Here is a 25,990-nt window from a genome sequence, read left to right as displayed (position 1 = left end):
TGCTTGATTTTCCATACATTAAGCTTACTATTAGCCTATCCAATAATTTATTTTTATTTTTCTCCTACTCATGATGAATGCTGTGTGTAAATTTTGACTCTCAATATTAGTCTGTCCTTTAAAGCTTTATTTTAGCTGTATGTGTGTGTGTGTGTGTGTGCTCTTTTTCTACCCAAAAATACCATTAACTGAGGGATCTCTGATTTCTTATTGCCACTGTGAACATAGCATCAACTGTTATTTTCCTTTACTGTTGTCTATTTGTAAACCTCTTATATATATAATTTTATTGTTAGGAATTAATATTTGGGGATACTGCATTATGTGGAAGTCTCAGAATCCCACTATTCTGCCCTTAACTATAAGGATATAACAAATTTCCGCTTCTTACTTCTCTGTTTAGTTCTAATACCGGCTGCCCACTCAGTGCTTCTTTCTCTGACCCTAGCCATCTGGAGCTAGTTCAGATCTCAAGTTAAAAGGGCACCATCCTTCAGACTGCCAGATAGGCAGATGCCAGTTACAAGTTTGGGAGGCCACATGACACCGTCCCTTCTGACCTGCTGACTACAAATTTGGGGTTTTCCCATTATCCCTGCAGGATGCCAACTGCAAACTCAGGGGTCTCCTCTGGATTCCCTCACTTCTGACCTGGTGGTTACAAATTAACGGTTTCCCTCTACCTCCTCAGAATGCGAGCCACAAGCTTGGGAGTCTTCCCTGGAAAATTTCAGACCTGCTAGCTCCCACTATTCCTTTGAGTTAAATGATTTGTTGAAATGACTCACAAAATTCTTGGAAAGTGCTGTATTTACGTTTATGGCTTTACTGTAGCAAAAAATGGTACAAATGAAGAGACGCATAGGGTGAGGTCTGGGAGAGGTCCCAGCATGGAGCTTCCATGTCCCAAAAGATGTGGTACCCTCCCACATGCATTGATGTCTTAAACCAACCAGGAAGCCCTTGGAACTTCCTCGTTAGATTTTTTATCGGGGACTCATTGCGTAGACATGATTGAGATCTCATTGCATAGGCACCATTGATTGAATCACACCCTACCCCTAAGGTGAGCTGATAGCAGGCCTTGTAGTGGTCTTTTTGGCTTGGCTAGCCCCCTCCCATTAGCACAAATCCTCAGGTGTGGTTTATGGTTTAGATCTTCAGTTACTCAGGAAATTCCAAGGGTTTAGAGTTATCTCTCAGGAACCAAGGACAAAGGCCAAATTACTTGAGGTAAAGTAAGTCTTTACCCCACAGATACAGTTAGTGGTACAAGCAAATTCAGTGATTTTAAAATTCAGTAAAACTGTATTTTTGGTTGCTAAAATGAGTTTCTGTCCTAAACTTTTACTTCTGCAGTGATACAGCTTTATATAACTGAGATGTACTGTGGAAAGGGGCATCTAAGAACTGTTCAAGATTTATCTTTTAAATATTATGATTATTCCCATTGGTAAGTCATTTATTTATTTATTTTGTCCCAAACTTAAAGAAGATTCTATAAGAGACACAAATAAAGTTTAGAGGTAGAGTGTCTTCTGGAAACTTTAGTCTGGTAGATGAGTGATTTCAAGATAAGGTATAACGGACTTTATAAGAGAGGCACAAACAAAGTACTGTGCAACTTTTATGGAAGGAGAGACAATGAGGTGGAGGTGGTCTAAATGTCAGAGAAACTTGTAAAGATAAAAGCAGATAAATGATAGACTTGAGTGTAGTTATTAAATCTGCTTTCTCTGACTAGGGCATGCATTCAAAGGGAATAGCTAAGGTAAATATTCAGAAATGTAAAGGATCCTCCAAATTTGGCTGCAATTTTGTTTCCCGTATTCTACAGTACTATACTTTTCTCCCATTTTTTCCCATCTTTTGTTGTCTTATTTCCTGCAGCTGGATTGTGTGCATCCTTTCATGACAGTCCATCGTTTCAGGCGTCATTTTACTTGTACGTTTTCCTTCCCTGGAAGCAGCTTTAACGAAACTAGTCTTCACTGATTCCCTCCATTTTTGGACTGCTTTAGGTCTTCAAATATATCCTGTGTGGTTTATTAAAAGAAAGTCTTCATGTTTGTTAGCTCTGTAGATTTTCATCTCTTTAAGGCCTTCAGTTCTAAGAGCAGTGACTGTTGTCGTAACCTTTGTGTCTTTAGCCTCTGCCACAGTACTGTGATACCTAGTAGTTGTTCAAAAACATTTTTGACTAACTAAATGAACTTATATTACTCTGGCCTTCACTGAATGTATAGGACATAAATTAGTTGCCCTGAATACATTTTTGGCAAGTTTTAAAATTTGACTCATAACCAGAAAATTTAGATTAAAACATTTTTTTCTGGTAAATACTATACAGTTTATTTTGTGTATATAAATATAATTTATTGCTGGATCTCTCTTTGAGGATTATTTTTCATAAGTAATTTATTGCCTAGTATTCTCTATGAAATGAGGATTGCAGTTTTGACCTGTTTAAATGGGGCTTTGGCAGTTAAACTAATTTGACAACTTATAGATTGCTTGCCTTGTATAGCACTGGTGTTAACTGGTTTCATTTATTGTCAAATTATACATTTCAGTCTTTATATAGCCTTTGTACAACATAGCTATCTCATTTTTGTTAACTAGCATTTCAGTATAAAAATTTTAAAAATATATAAATTTAATGGAGTAATAACATCAATGTTAGAGAGAATGAAGAAAATCCTAAATGATTAATTCATCTTAGAATTTAAGCAGTGTTTGCCTTTAGTTAATCCAGTGTAAAATACAAGTGTATGTTTTTAAAAGTGTATCACAGCTATATATATTTTATCATATCATTCCTTTCCTCTCCCTTCCCTTAAACTTGCTCCCTTCTGTGTCCCCTGTGCACCCATTCCCCGCAGCGATCCCTGCTGGCTGTGGTGGAGATTGGTTTGCTGTGAATTTCATAACCCAAATGAGTAACAGAGGAGTCTAAGAAACCCTGGCAACTGACTACTTGCTTTCACGAATAGGGACCTTTTGTTTGAATTTTCTGCCCTCAGGTAATACCCCTATTCCCCATTCTTTCTTTTTTCTTTTTCTTCTATAAATGCACACAGCTTTGAGAACAATTTCTAACTCTCGTTTTAATAAGATACCAATTCATTTTCCGTTCTATGTAGCAACCCAAACCCACTGCCAAGGAGTCAATTCCAACTCATACTGACCTTATAGGACAGAGTAGAACCACCCCACGGGGCTTCCAAGGAGCGGCTGGTGGATTCGAACTGCCGACTTTTTGGTTAATAGTGGAACTCTTAACCACAGCACCCCACCAGGGCTCCTTAATGTAGTTACCAAAAAAAAAAAAAAAACCAAACCCAGTGCCATCGAATCGATTCCGACTCATAGCGACCCTATAGGACAGAGTAGAACTTCCCCATAGAGTTTCCAAGGAGCACCCGGCGGATTCGAACTGCCGACCCTTTGGTTAGCAGCTGTAGCACGTAGCTAGTGAGATTTAAAACCTCTTTTGATAAAGAGGATATTTTGATCAATTCTCTCATTCTTCACTGAAGGCTTAGGAGTTCACGTAGTTAATGTTAAGATATAATCTTCATCAAAGAGACTTGAGATAATTCTCATGAACAGCAGTGAAAAATGGAATTTATTTTTGAAAAATGAAACTTTTTTTTCCCTCCCCTTCTGTTCTTTTTCCCTTCCCTGCCAATTTTTAAGGGAAGGCAATTAAGTTTTTTTTGGCTGTTTTTTAAAAATCAAATCCATTGTCAAGGCATAAAGACTTTTCATTATTACTTATACTTAGAACATATTATAAACTTTTTTTCTGTTTATTGTACTTTAGTTGAAGGTTTACAGAACAAAATAGCTCCTTATTAAACAGTTAATACACATATTGTTTTATGACATTGGTTAACAACCACACTACACATCAGCACTCTCACTGCTCGACCTTGGGGTTCCCTGTTACCAGCTTTCCTGTCCCCTCCTGCCTTCTAGTCCTTGCTCCTGGGCTTGTGTGCCCCTTTAGTCTCATTTTATTTTGTAGACCTGTCTAATCTTTGGTTAAAGGTTGAACCTCAAGAATGACCTCATTACTGAGGTAAAAGGGTGTCCGGGGGCCATAGTCTTGGGGTTTCTCCAGTCTCTGTCAGGCCAGTAAGTTTCATCTTTTTTTTTTTTTGAGTTAGAATTTTATTCTACATTTTTCTCCACCTCTGTTCGGGACCCTCTAATGTGATCTCTGTCAGAGCAGTCAGTGGTGGTAGTCAGGCACCATCTACTTGTACTGGACTCAGTCTGGTGGAGGCCATGGTAGTTGTGATCCATTAGTCCTTTGGACTAATCTTTCCCTTGTGTCTTTAGTTTTCTTCATTCTCCTTTGCTCCCGAAGGGGTGAGACCACTGAAGTATCTTAGATGGCCACTCACAGGCTTTTAAGAACCCAGATGCTACTCATCAAAATAGAATGTTGAACATTTTCTTTATAAACTGTGCTTATGCCAGTTGAGCTAGATGTTCCCTAAGACCATGGTCCCCATAGCCCTTACCCTAGCAGCTTGGTCCCTCAGGGAGTTTGGATGTGTCTGTGGAGCTTCTATGACCTTGCCTTGGACAAGTTGTGCTGGCTTCCCCAGTATTGTGTACTGTCTTAACCTTCGCCAAAGTTACCACTCATCTGTTGTCTATTTAGCATTTTTCCATCTCACCTCTCCTGTCCCTCATAACCATCGAAGATTGTTTTTTTGTGTGTGTAAACCTTTTCATGAATTTTTAAAGTAGTGATCTCATACAATATTTGTCCTTTTGTGATTGACTTGTTTTACTCAGTATGATTCCCTCCAAATCCATCCATGTTGTGAGATGCTTTACAGATTCATCATTGTTCTTTATCGTTGCATAGTACTCCATTGTGTGTATGTACCATAGTTTGTTTATTCATCTATTGATGGGCATTTAGGTTGTTTGCATCTTTTTTGGAAAGCAATTAAGTTTTAAAACCAGATTCATAGAGTTCTGATCAGGAATGCAGTAGGTGGATCCTGATAGAAAGGGAGAAAAATGTGGAACAGAATTGCAAATTTTGAAGAATCCAGACTTAGTGGGCCCATTAAGTCTATAGGAATCCCCAAGACCATTGCTCTGAGATACACTTTGAAGCGAAACTCCCCTGAAGTCACATTTTAACTAAGTAGCAGGTTAGCTCACAAAGTAAAGAATGTCACCCTTGAGTACTGCATTCTTAAAAAATTACCTATATAAGACCATGGACAACAGTTACTCTAAAGCATAGATCAGAACTTTGGGGGTCAGTGAAACATAAGTTAATGGGAGTGAAAGAACTAGAATGGAAATAAGAATGCTGGCATAATGTGAAGAACATAACCAATGCCACTGAGCTTTATGTGTAGAAATTGCTGAATGGAAAGGCATTTTACTGTGTATATTTCCACCAGAAATATAATAAGATAATTAAAACAATCAAAATGCATAAACCTTTTGAACATCTTCCCCCAAAAATAAAAAAATAAATTCATGGAAATGGTCCTGAATCATGTTGAACTATTCCTTTCAACTTAGTACCAATGAAGAACTTAGAAACTCATATTGAATATTTCTAATCATTGGGAGGGGCCGTAGTGGTGCAGTGGCTAAGAGCTAGGCTGCTAATCAAAAGGTTGGCAGTTCAAATCCACCAGCGACTCCTTGGAAACCCTATGGGGCAGTGCTGCGTTGTCCTGTAGGATCGCTATGAGTTGGAACTGACTTGATGGCAACAGGTTTGGTTTTGGTTTTAATTCTTGGGAAATTTATCCGCATAAATACTTTGAACCTATTCTAAAAGTCTAATACGAAATCGTCTACTAAAGACTAACCAAGAGTAGAGCTGTGCAGCTGATTACATGTTTATCCCAAGAGTAATGGGACAGCTGATAAACTCGTTGGCTGTGTGCTAGATAATAATTGCTTAGGTATGATGACCTAAATATCGTTTTCCATTCTTGGTGTCTGCATTGATTCTATGCTATCATATGAGGGTTTGGATCTTAACCAGAATTGTCGAGGGAAGGATGCCAAGCTTTAACCTCATGTAGACTATTTAGGGAAACCTTTAAGATTAAAAAAAAAAAAAAAAAAAAATTTTTTTTTTTTTTTTTTAAGATTCACTCTAGGATGATATTCATATTGAAGGTCTTTTCTTGTTTATAAAGGTATTCAAGGATGATACCGGTTTTGTGGATACCTATATAGCAAATCCTCTGGAACTCTTGCTCTTGACATATAATCGTAACCATAGTTCTTTGCTTTTTTACACCTCTTTAACCTGTATCTTTTTGGGTTTGGTGTATGCTTACTTTATTGAAGTTGAGGTGTTATGATTTTATTCTAAGTTCAAACCATATTTAATTATGCTTTCTCCAAGTTACCTAACAAACTCCATTCCTTTTTCTTATTTACCTTCCCATTTTAATCCATTAATGATTTCTTTCTATTTAAATAACTCTTGAATTCATCCTCTTTATCCTGAACCTAGCACATAGCAGACTACATGGCACATAGTAGATATCAGTAAGATTGAATCTCTCTGCTGTCACCGCCCGGATTTAATTAATCATTTCTTGAGTCAGTTGTTGCAGTTAAGTATTCTCATTTCCTTAGTCTCATACTTCTTTATGCCCTCCTTGACGCTTTTACCAGAGAAGCCTTTCCAGAAATGCTCATCTTATTTAATTTCTTCCTAAGAATCTGTTTTAATGGCTTCTGTTCAAACTTATAGTTTAAAAAAAAATTTTTTTTATAACAGAATTTTTTATTTTAAATCTTAAATAGAACCTCATTTCATGAAAGAGAGGTAGAGCTGCTTTAGCTGAATTGGTAGTTGGGGTAGGAGGCCAGCTGGCATATCCTTTTCCATTTTTGTTTCTTCTCCCACCTAGATGAAAGCCTGATCCACCTCCTGAGGGGCACTGTGGGAAAAATGTGGATATGTAAGATGAAACCTGCATCCCTTGGCATGGGATACAAGAATCCTTCACAATCTGGCTTCAGCCTGCCTCTTCAGGCATATGATTTCTTTCCAAACTGCCTGATATTTCATCAGAATCCAGAAACCCAGCAGATTTTAGTGTGAGATCTACCAGTTTTAAATGTTAGTGACAAATTTACATTTTTAAAAACGCTGCGAAGGCCAGACAAAACATATCTGGGATCTTTTTTCTGTTCATCGTTCCCTTTCCATTCTTTAAATGTTTATGTGGGAAAACTGGTTACGCAAGATTGATGGTGTTTCTTTACAGAGCACGTTACAAAGTAGCCAAGCCAAACAAACTACCTAAATTGAGAATTAAAAAAAAGCGGGGGAGGATGATTTTAGTTATTTTGGGTGTACTTTGATCCTTGTTCCAGTAATACTGTAGGGTTTATTTGTTTTTTAAACATTTAAGCATTGAATACAGTGTCCCACAAGTTGACATTGAAAGCTCTTGAGAGAGAAAATGTATCTATTTTAACAGCTTTATTGAAGTATAACTGATTTATATTCAATAATTGCATATATTTAAGGTGTATAATTTGATGAGATTTTGACGTGAGTCATATGTCATATGATTCATGAAACTATCACCATAATTGAGAAAATGAACATATCTGCCACCCTCAAAGCTTCTTCATACCCCTTTGTAATCCTTCTCTCCCTCCCTCTTATCTTTTTATTAGCAATACAAAGAAATGAACCATTGTTGTTGTTAGCTGCCATCGAGTCGGTTCTGACTCATAGCGACCCTATGCACAACAGAACAGAACACTGCCCGGTCCTGCGCCATCCTTACAATCGTTATGCTTGAGCTCATTGTTGTAGCCACTGCGTCAATCCACCCCATTGAGGGTCTTCCTCTTTTCCGCTGACCCTGTACTCTGCCAAGCATGATGTCCTTCTCCAGGGACTGATCCCTCCTGACAACACGTCCAAAGTTTGTAAGACGCAGTCTCTCCATCCTTGCCTGTAAGCAGCATTCTGGCCGCACTTCTTCCGAGAAAGATTTGTTCGTTCTTTTGGCAGTCCATGGCATATTCAATATTCTTCGCCAGCGCCACAATTCAAAGGCGTCAACTCTTCTTCAGTCTTCTTATTCATTATCCAGCTTTCACATGCATATGATGCAATTGAAATACCATGGCTTGGGTCAGGTGCACCTTAGTCTTCAGGGTGACATCTCTGCTCTTCAACACTTTGAAGAGGTCCTTTGCAGCAGATTTGCCCAATGCAATACGTCTTTTGATTTCTTGACTGCTGCTTCCATGGCTGTTGATTGTGGATCCAAGTAAAATGAAATCCTTAATAACTTCAGTCTTTTCTCCATTTATCATGATGTTGCTCGTTGGTCCAGTTGTGAGGATTTTTGTTTTCTTTATGTTGAAGTGTAATCCATACTGAAGGCTGTGGTCTTTGATCTTCATTAGTAAGTGCTTCAAGTCTTCTTCACTTTCAGCAAGCCAGGTTGTGTCATCTGTATAACGCAGATTGTTAATGAGTCTTCCTCCAATCCTGATGCCCCATTCTTCTTCATATAGTCCAGCTTCTCGTATTATTTGTTCAGCATACAGATTAAATAGGTATGGTGAAAGAATACAACCCTGAAGCACACCTTTCCTGACTTTAAACCAATCAGTATCCCCTTGTTCTGTCCAAACAACTGTCTCTTGATCTATGTAAAGGTTCCTCATGAGCACAATTAAGTGTTCTGGAATTCCCATTCTTCGCAGTGTTATCCATAGTTTGTTATGGTCCACACAGTCAAATGCCTTTGCATAATCAATAAAACACAGGTAAACATCCTTCTGGTATTCTCTGCTTTCAGCCAGGATCCATCTGACATCAGCAATGATATCCCTGGTTCCAGCTCCTCTTCTGAAACCGGCCTGAATTTCTGGCAGTTCCCTGTCAATACACTGCTACAGCTGTTTTTGAATGACCTTCAGCAGAATTTTGCTTGTGTGTGATATTAATGATATTGTTCTATAATTTCCACATTCGGTTGGATCACCTTTCTTGGAAGTAGGCATAAGTATGGATCTCTTCCAATCAGTTGGCCAGGAAGCTGTCTTCCATATTTTCTTGGCATAGACAAATGAGCACCTCCAGCGCTGCATCTGTTTGTTGAAACATCTCAATTGATATTCCATCAATTCGTGGAGCCTTGTTTTTTGCCGGTGCCTTCAGAGCAGCTTGGACTTCTTCCTTCAGTACCATTGGTTCCTGATCATATGCCACCTCTTGAAATATTTGAATATCAACTAATTCTTTTTGGTATAATGACCCTGTGTATTCCTTCCATCTTCTTTTGATGCTTCCTGCATCATTTAATATTTTCCACATGGAATCCTTCACTATTGCAACTCGAGGCTTGAATTTTTTCTTCAGTTCTTTCAGCTTGAGAAATACCAAGCATGTTCTTCCCTTTTGGTTTTCCATCCCCAGCTCTTTGCACATGTCTGTCAGTTTGTCATACTGTGGGGGCTTGTGCGTTGCTGTGATGCTGGAAGCTATGCCGCTGGTATTCAGATACCAGCAGGGTCACCCATGGAGGACAGGTTTCAGCTGAGCTTCCAGACTAAGACAGACTAGGAAGAAGGACCCGGCAGTCTACTTCTGGAAAGCATTAGCCAGTGAAAACCTTATGAATAGCGGCGGAACTATTGATACATACAACAAAATAGACAAATTGCAAAATAATCATGTTAAGTGAAAGAAGCCAGATCCTCCCCCCAAAATATACATACATACACACACACACGCATACTTGTGTATATAAAATCCTGGAAAATGCAAACTAATCTAAGTTAAATACATATCAGTGGTTGCATTCCATCATGGATATACCACAGGGAGCCTTGGGGGCACAGCAGTTAAAGTGCTTGGCTGCTAACTAAAAGATTGGCAGTTTGAACCCACCAGCTGCTCCGTGGGAGAAAGGTGTGGTGGTCTGCTTCAGTAAAGATTTACAGTCTTGGAAACCCTACAGAGCAGTTCTACTCTGTCCTACAGGGTCGCTATGAGTTAGGTCGCTATGAGTTGGATCGACTCTAAGGCAGTGGGTTTTTGTTGGAGTGGGTATACCGCATTTTGTTTATCTATTTACCTATTGAGGTTTTTTTCTCCTTTCTTGACTATTCCAAATAAAGCTGCTGTGACTATTCATGTAAAAGTATTTGTGAGGACATATGCTTTTCATTTCTCTGAGTAAAGAAAATACCTGGGAATAGAGTGTCTGAGATGTCTGGTAGGTGTATGTATAACTTTTAAAGAAACTGCTAAACAGCTTTCCAAAAGAGCCACCGTACATTTTAGATTCTCACTAGCAAGTGTATGAGAGCTCCAGTTGCTCCGAATCTTCAACAGTACTCAGAATGGGCAGTCCTTTTAATTTTAGCCACTTTTGTGGGTAAGTAGTGGTGTCTTACTGTGGTTTTTAATATGCCTTTATTCTTTTTCTAATTGGCATTTCCCTAATGACTAATGAACCCTCGTGGCACAGTGGTTAAAATGCTTGACTGCTAACCAAAAGGTCAGCGGTTCCAACCCACCAGCTGCTCTGCAGGAAAAAATGTGGTAGCCTGCTTCTGTAAAGATCACAACCTTGAAAGCCCTATAGGGCAGTTCTACTCTTTCCCATAGGGATGCTGTGAGCCGGAATCGACTTGACAGTAGTGAGTTTTGGGGGATGACTAATAATGTTCAACATATTTTAATATGCTTATCGGCCATCCATATGGCTTCTTTGGTTCAAGAATCTGTTCAAAGCTTTTGCCTATTAATAAGTCGTCTTACCATTAAGTTGTAAGAATTCTTTATATACTGTAGATACAACTCCGTTTTCAAACAAGTTTCGTAAATACTTCCTAGTCTGTGGCTTGCCTTTTAGTAACAGTGTCTTTTGAAGGGCAAAGTTTTACAGGGCAAACAAGATTCTAATTAAACAATACACATATCGTTTTGTGACATTGTTTGCCAATCCCATGATACGTCAACACTCTCCGCTTTCGACCTTGGGTTTCCCATTACCAGCTTTCCTGTCTCCTCCTGCCTTCTCATCCTTGCCCCTAGGTTGGTGTGCCCATTTAGTCTTGTTTTGTTTTATGGGCCTGTCATAGTCTTTGGCCAAAAGGTGAACCTCAGGAGTGACTTCATTACTGAGCTATAAAGGTGTTGAGGGGCCATACTCTCAGAGTTTCTCCAGTCTCTGTCAGACCAGTAAGCCTGGTCTTTTTAAATTTTTTTGTGAGCCAGAGTTTTGTTCTACATTTTTCTCCAGCTCTGTCTGGGACCCTCTATTGTGATCCCTATCAGGGCAGTTGGTGGTGGTATCTGGCACCATCTAGTTGTACTGGACTCAGTCTGGTGGAGGCTGTGGTCCGTTAGTCCTTAGAACTAATCTTTCCCTTGTGTCTTTGATTTTTTTCTTTCTCCTTTGCTCTAGACAGGGTGAGACCAGTGTAGTATCTTAGATGGCTGCTTATAAACTTTTAAGACCCCAGATGCTATTCACCAAAATAGAATACAGAACATTTTCTTTATAAACTGTGTTATGCCATTTGAGCTAGATGTTCCCTGAGACTGTGGTCCCCACAGCCCTCAGCCCAGTAATTTGGTCCCTTAGGGAGTTAGGGTCGCTGTGAGTCAGAATCAACTTGAGGGCGGTGGGTTTGGTGTTTTTTTTTTTTTTTTGGTTAGGGAGTTTGGATGTGTCTGTGGTGCTTCCCCATTATTGTGTACTGTCTTACCCTTCAGCAAAGTTACCACCTACCATTTGTCTATTTAGTGTTTTTCCCTCCCTCCCCTCTCTTTCCCTGTAACCATCAAAGATTGTTTCGTTTTGCGTGTAACCTTTTCATGAGCTTTATATAGTAGTGGTCTCATACAGTATTTGACCTTTTGTGATTGACTTACTTCATGCAGCGTAATATCCTCCAGATTCATCCATGTTGTGAGATGCTTTGCAGATTCATCATTGTTCTTTATTGCTGCTTAGTATTCCATTGTGTGTATGTACCATAATTTGTTTATCCGTTCGTCTGTTGATGGGCACCTAGGTTGTTTCCATCTTTTTGCTGTTGCACACAGTGCTACAATGAACATGGGTGTGCATATGTCTATTCATGTGACTGCTGTTCTCTAGTATATAGTCCTAGGAGTGGAATTGCTGGATCATGTATTTCTATTTCTAGCTTTCTAAGGAAGAGCCATATCATTTTCCAAAATGGTTGTGCCATTTTGCATTCCCACCAGCAGTGCATAAGAGTTCCAATCTCCCTGAAGCCTCTCCAACATTTGTTTTGTTTTTTTGATTTGTGCCAGTAATGCTGGGATGAGATGGTAGCTCATTATGGTTTTGATTTGCATTTCTCTACTGGCTAGTGTTCTTGAGCATTTCTTAATGTATCTGTTAGCCACTTGAATGTCTTCTTCGGTGAAGTGTCTGTTCATATCTTTTGCCTATTTTTTAGTTGGATTATTTGTTTTTTTGTTGTAGAGGTGTTGGATTTTCCTGTAGATTTTAGAGATTAGGCCTTTATTGGATTTGTCATAGCCAAAATTTTTTTCCCAGCCTGTAGTTTCTGTTTTTATCCTCTTTGTGAAGTTTTTTGATGAGCATAAGTGTTTAATTTTTAGAAGATCCCAGTTATCTAGGTTATCTTCTGGTGTTTCTGTATTGTTATTTATGGTTTGCATCCTGTCAATGCCGTGTATTAGGGCCTCTGGTGTTGTCCCTATTTTTCCGTTTATGACCTTTGTAGTTTTTGGTTTTATATTTAGGTTTTTGATCCATTTTGAATTAGTTTTTTTGTATGGTATGAGGGATGGGTCCTAGATCATTTTTTTTTGCAGATGGACATCCAGTTTTGCCAGCACCATTTGTTAAAAAGACTGTCTTTTCCCCATTTGATGGCCTTTGGGTCTTTGTCAAAGATCAGGTGACTGTAGGTTTACATCTGGGTTCTCAGTTCTCTTCCATTGGTCAATGTATCTGTTGTTGTACCAGTACCAGGCTGTTTTGACTACTGTAGCTATATAAGTAGGTTCTGAGGTCAGGTAGTGTAAGTCCCCCTACTCTATTCTTCTTCAGTGGTGTGTTACTTATCTGGGGCCCTCTTTCCTCTCCATATAAAGTTAACGATTAGTTTTTCATCTCTTTAAAGAATGCTGTTGGTATTTGGATCGGGATTGCATTGTATTTATAGATTGCTTTGGATAGAATTGACATTTTCACAATGTCAGGTCTACCTATTCATGAGCATGGTATGTTTTTCCATTTATGTAGGTCTCTTGGTTTCTTGCAGTAGTGTTTTGCAGTTTTCTTTGTACAGGTCTTTTACATCCCTGGTTAGATTTATTCCTAAGTATTTTATTTTTTTAGGGGCTATTATAAATGGTATTGTTTTCCTGATTTCCTTTTTGTAGTTCTCTTTATTGGGCTATAGGAATCCAACTGATTTTTGTATGTTTCTATTGTATCCTGCTAATCTGCTGAATCTTTCTATTTAATTCCAGTAGCGGCACTGGGTAGTATTCTCATGGAGACTTTTGGGTTTTCTCTGTACAGTATCATCTGCAAGTAGGGACGGTTTTACTTCTTCCTTACCACTTGGGATGCTCTTTATTTCTCTTTCTTTCCTTATTGCTCTAGATAGGACTTTCAGCACAATGCTAAATAACCAAAAAAAAAACAAAAAAAACAAAAAAAAACAAACCCATTGCTGTTGAGTTGATTCCGACTTAAAGCGACCCTGTAGGATAGAGTAGAACTGCCCCATAGGGTTTCTAAGGAGTGCCTGGTGGATTCAAACTGCCAACCTTTTGGTTAGTAGCCATAGCTCTTAACCATTATGCCACCAGGGTTTCCAGTGTTAAATAGGAATGGTGATAAAGGGCATCCTTTTCTTGTTCCTGTTCTCAAGGGGAATGATTTCAGCATCTCCCCATTAAGAATGATGTTGGCTGTTGGTTTTGTATAGATGCTTTTTTATGTTGAGGAATTTCCTGAAAGCAAAGTTATAAATTTTGATGAAGTCTATTTTTTTTTCTTTTATAGTTTGTACTTCTTTATTTGTTTTAAAGAAATCTTTGCCAAACTCAAGTCACTGAGATTTTCTTCTAGAAGTTTTAATAGTTTTAGTTCTTACCGGGACTTCAGACTGATTCAAACCAGCTCATTTATGGAGAAAGATGTGGCAGTCTGCTTCTGTAGAGATTTACAGCCTCAGAAACCCTATGAGGTTGCTATGAGTAGGAATCGGCAGTTGGGGGGTTTGGATATATACGTGTGTAGTTTGTTAAACTGTGGGTTGGAAGGTGGCTTGTGAAATCAGTTTATTCGATTGCAATCACCATTTAAAAAGAATGGAATAGAATAGAAAACGTCATACTGCATTACAAAATTGAAAAATTGCTTTGTGAAATTTTTGTTTCCTGTGTGCATGCATGTGCTACATTTTAATGTAAAGTGTACTTCTTGCTCTAAATCATGCCAAAAAATTCAAAAAACACTTAACTAATTTACTTCTCGAGCCTGAAGGTAATGACGTATAGAGTAGGGCAGGAAAACAACTGGCTCTGAGAGGAAGATGCTGAATTAAAGGAGGTGCAACTGGGGTGAAGGGAATGGCGTTGGGTAGAGGAGAAAATGAGTAAATACGGCTTTCTGTAGAAAAGCCTCATCTGTTCTTAGTTTTAAGGGATCTTTGTTGCTACTTGATGAAGTCCATGGAATGTGAAAGGCTATAATTAGTTACAGATTAAAAATTTAGTTGTCCTAGCCAAAGGATTTGGCTGTCTATCAGATTTTGGGAATTCTCTCCAAGAACATCCTCTGTTGTATGATGACTTTAAAATGTGGTTTGAAGGTACTTGTCTTTTTTGGAAATATTGTTTTGAATAAAATCAAGCAGAAGCTGTTAATTTGCTTATTGGTTCTTGTACTGTTTTCATATGCAATGAGAATCTAATCCTTTTAGGGGCACACACTTCAGATACTAGATAGTGATTTCAGTTACTAATTCATTTCAAGAGTTTGATTGGGCCCAATTGGGGAGAATGGAACAATGATGGGAAAGAATCTTTATGTTACCTTTCAGTTCTAAAATAATTTTGGATTTGTGTTTCTCTCTCTGTCATAATTCTTTATTCATTTATCAGTTTGCCCCTGAGGTAGTGATTGGTTTCACATGTCTGGAGGAGAAACTGATTGAACAGCCCAGATGCCCTGTCTACCTTTAGGTCAATTAGCTATAACCAAGGAAGTATGTTAACATTCCTTAGACTCCCTACTCCTGTGTTTATGGCCCTTCCCAAAGAAGGGGGAGTCACTGGTAGATGAGCAGCTACCCCAAGAGGTATTTGCTTCTTAATAAAATAATTAAAATTGAATTATAATGTTGAAATAATTTGTTTTCTAGATGGTTAATCATTTTTCTTTAAGGCAGTGATTGTTACTTAGCTTTTTCTATGTCCAAAAACACCTATTGAAAATCTTATTAATTTCACATAATGCATAAAAACAAATTTACTAATTTTGTTTTTACTGTTAAAACAAAAGTACTTGTTTAGATTTGACTCCCATTCAACAACTGCAGATTAAGGAGCACCTTTTTTAATTTTTTAAATTAAATAGTTTAACATGCATTGTTAAGTTTCCTACAAAATTTCATTTTTCACGATATATGATGAAATATCATAGGTAAGAATGATTATTTTTACAACTGTTATTTGAGAAAATATTTGCAAGTAGCAGAGCCAGTTCTTAAGTTTAGAAGTATAGCAGGCATTCGTGTGACTCTCCAGCAACATCAGCAATCATAGGAACCATGAATAATTTCAGGATAAGGTGAATAATTCATCAGCAAATACGTATTTGCTGATGACATTTTAAAAGAATATCTTAGACTAATTAAATGAATGAGAAAAGATAATGTGGAGCAAGGAAGGTAACCAGGTCAAAAGGAGGTTTATAAGCTATGTTCTTTAAAGAACTAGATTCTTTATAGCTCTTAACATTCTGTGATTCTACCCTCAAATGTTATATTTAATCTAGAGATAGTTTATTCTACAAATCTATTTCAGTTTGGATTGACAAATAAAATAACTATGTGATCTTTGTTTTCATGATGTAGCTACAAAATTAATCTGATGAAAGTCTAAGAATTTTGTTGTTAATACTGAAAAAATGAGTAAATTTGTTTTTATGCATTATGTGTAATTAAGATTTTGGGTAAAATGGAAGCCTTTTGTCTTCACATGCCTCTTTTAAGTATTAAGAAGTTCTGGTGGCACGGTGGTTAAAAAGTGGTCAGCTGCTAACCAAAAGGTCAGCAGTTTGAACCCACCAAGCTGCTCTGTGGGAGAAAGATGTGGCAGTCTGCTTCTGTAAAGATTTACAGTCTTGGAAACCCTATAGGGTCACTATGAGTCGGAATCGATTGAATGGCAGTGGGTTTTTTGGTTTTAAGTATGTCTTTAAATTGTTACATTATTAAAATATTGTTAACTGGTAAGATGCACACATTTATATTAAAATTTACTTCATTGGTACTGTTGTAAATAAATAACACATGAAGACTTTTAAACTGTTCTGCATGCCACAATGGTGACATATTAATGAAACATTAACTTATGTTCTGAACTTAAAAACTAAAAAATTGGTTAAGAGTTCTTGCCATTTTTATCTTTATCATGTGGTAAGACTTTCCTCAGTGCAGTTGTTATGACTGACATATTCAGGTCATTCAGCTTTCTATTTCATTGTCGGTTTGAGTCCTTACTAACATACTGTTTTGATTTTATGTAGATTGCATTCTTGCATTCTCCTCTCCCCCCATCGTTTTCCACCAAATAAAGAATTATTCAAAAGTTTAACTGACTTACTGAGGTAGATTTCTATCATTTTTTAAAATTTGGTTTAAAAAATTTATATACCTTTTTAGAGCTTTAAGTGATTCTTTATGAGCTGTAATAGTTTATATGACTTCAGATAGTAATTTATTCCCATTAGGACCAAGCCTAGTATTAGAACTCTTCACAATGACAACATTTTGTCAAGTAGCACCATTGTCTGGGAACTTCAGTAGGAAATTTAGACCAAAAATCTTGAAGCAATACTTGAAAAAACCAGAGGTGGACACACAGTCCTTCGATGCCTTATGGTATTCTGTGAGTAGTCTTCCCTTTGTGTGCCTGGTGAATACTTAATGAAAGCCTACTTCTCCTGTAACAATATGAGACAGATGTGGCTGAAGAACCATTCTCTTGTTTGTGAGGAAGGAGCATAATTTTTAGCTTTCTAAGGAAGTGCCATATCATTTTCCAAAATGGTTGTATCATTTTGCATTTCCACCAGCAGTGCATAAGAGTTCTAGTCTCCCCTGAAGCCTCTCCAACGTTTTTTATTTTCTCTTTTTTTGATTCGTGCCAGTAATGCTGTGGTGAGATGGTATCTCATTGTGGTTTTGATTTGCGTTTCTCTGATGGTTAGTGATTGGGAGCATTTCCTCATGTGTGTGTTAGCCGCCAGGCACTTGAATGTCTTCTTCGTTGAAGTGTCTGTTCATTTCTTTTGCCCTTTTTTTTTTTTTTCTTTTTTACTGTACTTTAGATGAAGGTTTACAGAACAAACTGGTTTCTCATCAAACAGTTAGTACACACACTGTTCTATGACATTGATTAACAACCCCAGGACATATCAACACTCTCCCTTCTCAAGCCTGGGTTCCCTATTACCAGCTTTCCTGTTCCTTCCTGCCTTCAAGTCCCTGCCCCAGGGCTGGTGTGCCCCTTTAGTCTTGTTTTGTTCCATGACCTTTGCCCATTTCTTAACTGGATTGTTTGTCTTTTTGTTGTAGAGGTGTTGGATTTTCCTGTAGATTTTAGAGATTAGACCTTTGTTGGATTTGTAATAGACAAAATTTTTTTCCCGGTCTGTAGGTTCTCTTTTTACTCTTTTGGTGAAGTCTTTTGATGAGCGTGTTTAATTTTTAAAAGATCCCAGTTATCTAGCTTATCTTCTGGACTTTGTGTGTTGTTAGTTACAGTATGTATCCTATTAATGCCATGTGTTAGGGCCTCTAGAACTGATCCTATTTTTTTTTCTGAATTAGTTTTTGTGTGTGGTGTGAGGTATGGGTCCTATTTCTTTTTTTTGCAAATGGACATCCAGTTTTGCCAGCACCATTTGTTAAAAAAGACTGTCTTCTCCCCATTTTTTGGACCTTGGGCCCTTGTCGAAGATCAGGTGATTACAGGTGGATGGATTTACATCTGGGTTCTCAACAAATTCTTATATGGATAACCAGGATCTTTTGATGTTGTTCCTGTTAAAACCGTAATAAATGCATTCATAACTTAAATAGAAAGGAAATAGGAAACTCAGTACCTATTTTGTAGCAGGTGCTGTACATATTATCTGTTTTTGGTTCTCACTGTAGTTTTTTGAGGTTGGTACTATTTCCCCCATTTTATGGATAAGTAAATTGAGGATCAAAGAGATAATACAATGAGTGGCTAAACAAGAATTTCAACCTGTTTGAGCCTGACTTTAAAACCCGTGTTGTTGTTAAGTGCCATCTAGTCAGTTCCAACTCATAGTGACCATGTATACAACAGAGTGAAATGCTGCCCGGTCCTGCATCATCCTCACAGTCATTGTTACGTTTGAGCCTATTGGCGGGCACTGTGTCAACCCATCTCCCTGAGGGTCGTCTTCTTTTTTGCTGACCCTCTACTTTACCAAGCATAATGTCCTTCTCCAAGGACTGACCCCTCCTGATATATGTCCAAAGTATGTGAGACGAAGTCTCGCCATCCTTGCTTCTAAGCAACATTCTGGTTTTACTTCTTCCAAGACGTATTTGTTCATTCTTTTGGCAGCCCGTGGTACAATCCATATTCTTAGCTAACAACACAATTCAAAGGTGTCAATTCTTTGGTCTTCCTTATTCGCTGTCCAGCTTTTGCATGCAAATGAAGTAATTGAAAATATCATGGCTTGGGTCAGGTGCACCTGAGTCCTCAGAGTGACATCTTTGCTTTTGAACAGTTGAAAGAGGTTCTTTGCAGCAGATTTGCCCAGTACAATACATCATTTGTTTTTTTGACTGCTGCTTCTGTGGGCGTTGATTAAGACAACATGCCTTTTGCAAATGTCCTTTCAGTATGAGCTAAATTGAAAATAGAATTTTCTTGTGAATGACATACATTTTAATAATCTTTTTGGACTTTAACTTTTATTCTTGCTAGGCTTGTCTTTTGGGTTTCTGTTGGACTTTTCTCTATCAAAATGCTCCTTGTCACTTAAACATACAGAAAAGTATGAAGACAAAGGAATTAATCTAAAATCCCACCGACCATAGGTAGTAAGTCTTGATATTTGAGATTTTGTGATGCATTTTCTATGTAATTGAAGTCATATGTAAGCATTTCTTTATATGATTGGTAACATATATTACTTGTTACGTATGTAGCTACTACTAATATATTGTAACTGAACTCCACAGGGCAGGGATGTTCAGTGTTCTGCTTGCCAGAGTATGTGTTTGGGAAGTAAATCCTTAAATACTTATTAAATGCTCTCTTCTAGCTCTAATATGGTGTCTTCAGGAAGTGGTGGGTTGTTTTTAGCTTCTCTTTGATTAGGAATGGTAGTGTATCCAAACATTAGGGTGAGTATAATGCAGTGTAGCATCATTGGTGATATACTTTAGATTAAATGTTAGTTTTGCATTTCTCAGTTGATATTCTGTGAGAAGATACAAATGCAGATAAAATCTGGTACAAGAAATTCTAGTTTGGAGTTCATAGGGAAGCATGCAGGTATCGATTGGTAGTCTTATTGACGTTGTTGTTGTTGTTGGTTGCTGTTGAGTTGATTCTGACTCATGGTGACTCCATGTGTGCAGAGTAGAACTATTCCATAGGGTTGTCAAGGCTGCGACCTTTCACAAGCAGATTGCCAGACCTATCTTCCCAAGCACCTCTGGCTGGGTTTGAACCACCAACTTTTTGGGTACTATTCAAGTGCTTTACTGTTTACGTCACCCTGGCTGATCCAATATACTTAGTTGCTTTAATCTTTAACTGGATTTCATGGGTGGTTCAAATAGTTAATATGTTTGACTGCTAAGTAAAAGGTTGGAGGTTTGAGTCCTCCCAGAGGTGCCTCAGAAGAAAGGCCTGGTGATCTACTTCCCAAAAGCTCATCCATTGAAAATGCTGTGGAGCAAAGTTCTGCCCTGACACACATGGGATCGCCATGTGTCAGAACTGACTTGACGGCAACTGGTTATCTTTAACTTTAAAGAAACATAGAAGACTGGTTAATGCTTGTTTTGTTAGTCAACAGTTAATTTTGTCACTAGTTACATTTCTGAAAAAGTACTTCCTGGGTAAAGTTAGCAATTTTTCAATTTTTAGAGTTGCTTTGAGAATTAAAGTAATGTGGGTTTACTGGGTATATGAAGTTACTTTAAAGTGAAACCCATTGCTGTTTAGTCGATTCTGGCTCATAGCTATCCTGTAGGACAGAGTAGAACTGCCCCATAGGGTTTCTAAGGCTGTAATCTTTAAGGAAGCAGACTGCCACATCTTTCTTCCTTGGAGTAGCTAGTGGGTTCGAATTGCTGATTTTTCGGTTGACAGCTGCGTGCTTAACCACTGTGCCACCACGGGTCCTTTACTTTAAAGCACATGTGTAATAATGATAAAAACCAAAAAAACCAAACCCACTGCTGTCAGTCGATTGTGACTCATAGTGGCCTTGTAGGACAGAGTAGAAATGCCCCATAAGGTTTCCAAGGCTGTAAGCTTTTTTTTTTTATACAAGTGATCTTATTTATTTATATTTAAAAACCATAGCAACAATATTTACTCCAGTCCTCACTACAACCATTTTAACACATTTAAAACTTATCACATGCCCTAAGACAACCTTCTGACTTGAAACTGAAGACACTCAGGGAGGCCACCTTTCAGCCAAACAATGGACAGGGATATAAAATAAACAATAACACCTGTGAAGAATGTGCTTCTGAGAACGATCAAGTATAAGAAAGTGCCTCTGAAAACAATCAAGTATACGAGACCAAAAGGGCAACATTTGCCCAAAACCAAAGATAAGAAGGCAAGGAGGGACAGGGTAACTGGACTAATGGAAACGGGGAACCCAGGGAGGAAACCGGGAGAGTGCTGACACATTGCGGGGTTTGCAACCAATGTCACGGAGCATTGGTTGGAAGACTAATTTGCTATGTAAACTTTCACTTCAAGCACAACAAAATGTTTTTTAAAAAATTGTATGATAACTATAATGATTATCAATATATAAAAGCTCTGAGAAAGAACAGGCTTCGCTTTTCTATCATGGTGGGACCTTGGTGCTTGGATAGCAATTACCCAAAAACCCAGTGCCATTGAGTCGATTCCGACTCATAGCGACCCTATAGGACAGAATAGAACTGTCAAGGCCGTAATCTTTATGGAAGCAGATTTCTACATCTTTCTGTCTTGGAGCATCTGGTGGGTTCAAACCGCCAGCCTTTTGGTTAGTGGCCAAGTGCTTAACCTCTGCACTACCAGGGGTCCTAAATAATATTATTATTAGTTGTGGTATTTGGCAAATAAGTTTCTCCTTACGTTTGTTCATCTGATAAGTGAGTTTAAAAATAGTATTTACCCTCAACGGGTTATCATGACAATTAGATGAAGTAGTAATTCATGCATATGAAAAGCCTGGTATATAGTAAACCCTTAAAAAATGTGTATTTATATATATGTGTGTGTGTTAACTATTGTTAAATTTTTTCGATCTTAAGTTTAACAGTTTTTAAGTCATTATAGAGAATCTGAGTTCTTTAACAAAATCAGGCTTAAGTCTTGTTTGTGATTTTTGGCATTTTCATTAAGCAATTTATACTTCACTTAACTCCTTTAGGAATGATAAATAGCGTTTATACATCTAGTTCAAGGTTTTGAATAGTTGGTGTTTTTAAAGAGTCTCACATAGAAATCACCAGAATCACTCCTAAACAGTTGGTGTAATCCTCTTCCTCATATACCTTTTAGAACAAGATATATGTACCATAACTTATTCTTGGAATGATTTGGATCAGTTTCTAAAGGAGAGAGTCACTGGATGATTCTTAAGAAGTACAGATGTGCTTTGATAGTCATTCTGGCTAATGAATGGCTACTGCTGCTGCTAAAGGGTCACCTGATTTCTTACCTTCTTTGCAGTTTGAGTAGTAGAACAGGACGTATCTATTCGTGTGATGTTGTGTCTAGTGAAGTGAAGAAAACACGATGGCTTTCAGCTGCCCTCAGTGCCTGGAAAATAGTGGATGCCCACTAAATGTTCAAGTTTAAAAGGCAGTAAGAACCAGAGCTTGATTGTATATGGGAATATTCAAATGTTGCCAAAAAATTGTAGGCTGTGTGTAAAAGAACAATGAACAAAAGAGATCAAAAACAAAAACAAAAAAAATAACAGAACACATTGAAAAACATGGATTAAAACAGAGCCTATCACATTTTTAATACTCTGTGTTGCAAGAACGAAGGAGCCCTGCAGGCGCAGTGGATAAAGTGCTCAGCTGCTAACCAAAAGGTCAGCAGTTTGAACCCACCAGTCTCTCCAGAGGAGAAAGATGTGACAGTCTGCTTCTGTAAAGAACTACAGCCTTGAAAACTCTATGGGATACTTCTCTGTTCTGTAGGGTCTCTGAGTCAGAATTGGCTTGACAGCAGTGGGTTTTTATTGCAAGAATGAATCCGGGGCACAATAATTGGCACTAAAACTAATGTCAACATATATTCTCTTTCAGATTTACCAAAAATTTATCTCCTGACAAGATAAATCTGAGTACCCTAAAAGGAGAAGGTGAACTGAAGAATTTGGAGTTGGATGAAGAAGTGCTCCAGAATATGCTGGATTTGCCAACATGGCTTGCTATCAACAAAGTTTTCTGTAACAAAGCATCCATCAGGGTAAGGCTTCGATATCTATGGAAGAAGGCCTTTTCTGTTTTCATTTTTTATTTCATCCCTGTTTTTCAAAATAAATATTTTGTTTTAGATAATTTTATAAAGAAGCACTTATATTAATATAATTCAGAAAAAATACCTTTGTGTAAGTGGTTGCGTGAATGTGTGCCTTAGATCTTAATTGTTAAGTCAGATATTTGTTATTAATTTGTTAATTGTAAATTTCATTTCATTAAAATTTAAATAAAATTATTATTTACTAATTAACTTACTAATAATAATGCCATTGGTCAGTTTGGCGTATTATCACAGATAGTGTTTTTCATCAGATTTATTGTCAAATGGGACATTTTAAATTTTGTTGTAAGTAAACACTATTTCAAATGAAGACGTGTGAACTGATAGGTTATTTCTTGCTTTGCACATTATACTTCTATGTGGAATTTTATCGCTTTATTTGTTTTCTTCTTTATTTTGAGGATTTTTTAAATTTCTTATTTTTCATTTACTCTAATAACTTTTATTTCATTTGAGGGTATGAATCTGTTCTACCCACAACTGTTTGATCATTTTTGAACTTCTCTCAAAGCCTTATTTAGGAGTCTTGTTAGATTCACGTAAAAGGAAGAATTCTTGGATTCTTCGTATTACTTCTCCTCCTCATCATCATTATCCCTAGTTATTATAACTTATTATTCGTGTTTATTTTTGTCTGTAATAATCTGTTGATTTGTATGACTTTCTGCCCTAATAAACCAGGCTTAGTTTGAGAGTATGCTCACTAGAAATACTGCATGCTAATTTGTTTCATTAAAGTAAAATTTGGGCTCCAAAGGAAAGAATGTGTAAAGATACCTATACCTTTGATGGCAAGATAAGTAGATTGCCTTGGGGGAAGGTCACTTTTAGTTCTTGCCCTGTCCTCCATAAACCCACATACCTACAAAGACATACGACATTTTTAGTGCTGGGTATGTTTGACTATATTTGATATTGTCTACATTTTACACTAATGGCCTCACTTTTGTATTTGTCTTTAATCTATGCAATAAGATTGATCAGAATTCTAGGATTAAACAAATTTTTAAGTCAATAGAACACTGATGTGCTTTTCTGGGAAGTCTTAATTTAAATTGTGGATTTAAGATGATTTGAAGATTGGGGGACAAAGATATTTAAAGAAATCTGTAGTTCCTATTTGAAAAGATGACTAAGAAAGAATAACTGGTAATATTTTCTTATAAAACAGGTGCACTTGAGGCCAAAGTGTGAATGAATTGCTCAGTTTATTATTTTGCAATTTAAGAAAAACAGTCATCTGATATAAAGGAGCCCTGGTGGCACGGTGTTTAAGAACTCATCTGCTGTTGGTGGTTCAATTCCACCAGTGGCTCCGCAGGAGAAAAGACTTGGCAGTCTGTTCCCTGGAAGATTATAGCCTAGAAAACTATATGGGACAGTTCTAGGTGGCACAGATAGTTAAGCTCTGGATTACTAGCCGAAAGGTTGGTATGAACCCACCTAGACACGCCTCAGAAGACAAGCTTGGTGATCTGCTTGGTGATCTGCTTTAAGATAACGCCTTAAAAACCCTGTGGAACAGTTCTCATCTGCACGTATGTGGTTGCCACGAATTGGAATTGACTCAGCAGCAACTAACACCAACAGCGTCATCGCTATGTAAAGAGGGCATCAGTGTTGATTATGGTTTTCCTTTTTTATGATTTCAGTTTAAAGAATTTTCTTTTTTCTAGATCCCATGGACTAAACTGAAAACACATCCCATCTCCTTGGTGAGTTTTGAAATTGTTCAAGTAATAAACTCTTACATACAAGTAATATCTAACTGGAAACTGTGGTGGCGTAGTGGTTAAGTGCTACAGCTCCTAACCAAAGGGTTGGCAGTTCGAATCTGCCAGGTGCTCCTTGGAAACTCTATGGGGCAGTTTTACTCTGTCCTATGGAGTTGCTATGAGTTGGAATTGACTCGATGGCACTGGGTTTGGTTTTTTTGTTTTATAGGGTTGCTGTGAGTTAGAATCGACTCAATGGCAATGGGTTTTAATATCTGTCTACTCTATTTGGGCATTTCCGCTACTTATTTTTCATTTTATTTTGATGGGACTTAGATTTCTCAGTTTTTAGGTGAGAAGTTTGAGCTTTAAAATGGGAGAGTCTTTAAAGTTTTAAGTTCTAAATTGGTTATATTTTATCACATCATTTAACTTTACCATGGGATTTTTTTCTTTTAATAACATTAGATTCAGACTTTTCTGCTTTACTGATTTAGTATATTATGTAACATGTTTTCTAATATACTTTGCTTTTTAAGAAAAATTGAAGAAAATAGATCACTTGTTCATTTCTTTGTTCTTCCCACAAAAATTTATTGAGCACCTGATCTCTGTCCTGAGGGAAATTGTATTTTTATGTTTTAACTGAGGAGACTGACAGTGAACAAGTAAACAAATAAAACAAAATAGTTACAGACAATAATAAATGCTATAAATAAAGTCAGGAATGAGAATGACTGGAGTTGTGTTGGTAATGGCTGCTATCTTAGTTACCTAGTGCTACCTTAACACAAATACCACAAGTGAATGGCTTTAAAGAACAAAATTTATTTTCTCATAGTTCTGGAGGCTAAAAGTGCAAATCAGGGTCTCAGCTGTGTTGATTTCTCCCTTGTCAGTAGCCCCAGGTGTTCCTTGGCAATCTTTACATAGCATCCCCCTCCCCTACCTGTGTGTCTGTGTCTTTGTGTCTATACCCACCCCTCACTTACTGACATGGTTAGGTTGCAAAGACCAGGTCATTGTGCAAAAATCAGCATTATGTGAAAATGGAGGATAACATATCAGATCACAAAATGGAGGGTGACTACATCATTACATAACTACTAGATTACATCATTGCGTAACTGACAAACCACTGAGAATCATGGCCCAGCCAACTGGACACATAAATATCTTAACCATCATGGCC

The 25,990-nt window shown here is 37.5% G+C and overlaps 1 protein-coding gene across 1 annotated transcript in view; it reads left to right on the top strand.

Annotated features, from left to right (window-relative positions):
- BLTP3B (bridge-like lipid transfer protein family member 3B) overlaps positions 1-25,990 on the top strand; it is a 113,369-nt gene that overhangs the window by 10,009 nt on the left and 77,370 nt on the right. The window contains exons 2-3 of the mRNA XM_049884140.1: positions 22,846-23,008; positions 24,760-24,798. Coding sequence (XP_049740097.1) covers positions 22,846-23,008; positions 24,760-24,798 — 202 coding nt within the window. The remainder of the gene's footprint in view (positions 1-22,845; positions 23,009-24,759; positions 24,799-25,990) is intronic.

Source organism: Elephas maximus, chromosome 4 (genome assembly GCF_024166365.1).
Source record: "Elephas maximus indicus isolate mEleMax1 chromosome 4, mEleMax1 primary haplotype, whole genome shotgun sequence".
In the NCBI taxonomy this organism is placed as follows: domain Eukaryota; kingdom Metazoa; phylum Chordata; class Mammalia; order Proboscidea; family Elephantidae; genus Elephas; species Elephas maximus.
Note: the sequence above shows the minus strand (reverse complement) of the source record. Positions and strands in the feature narration are given on the sequence as shown.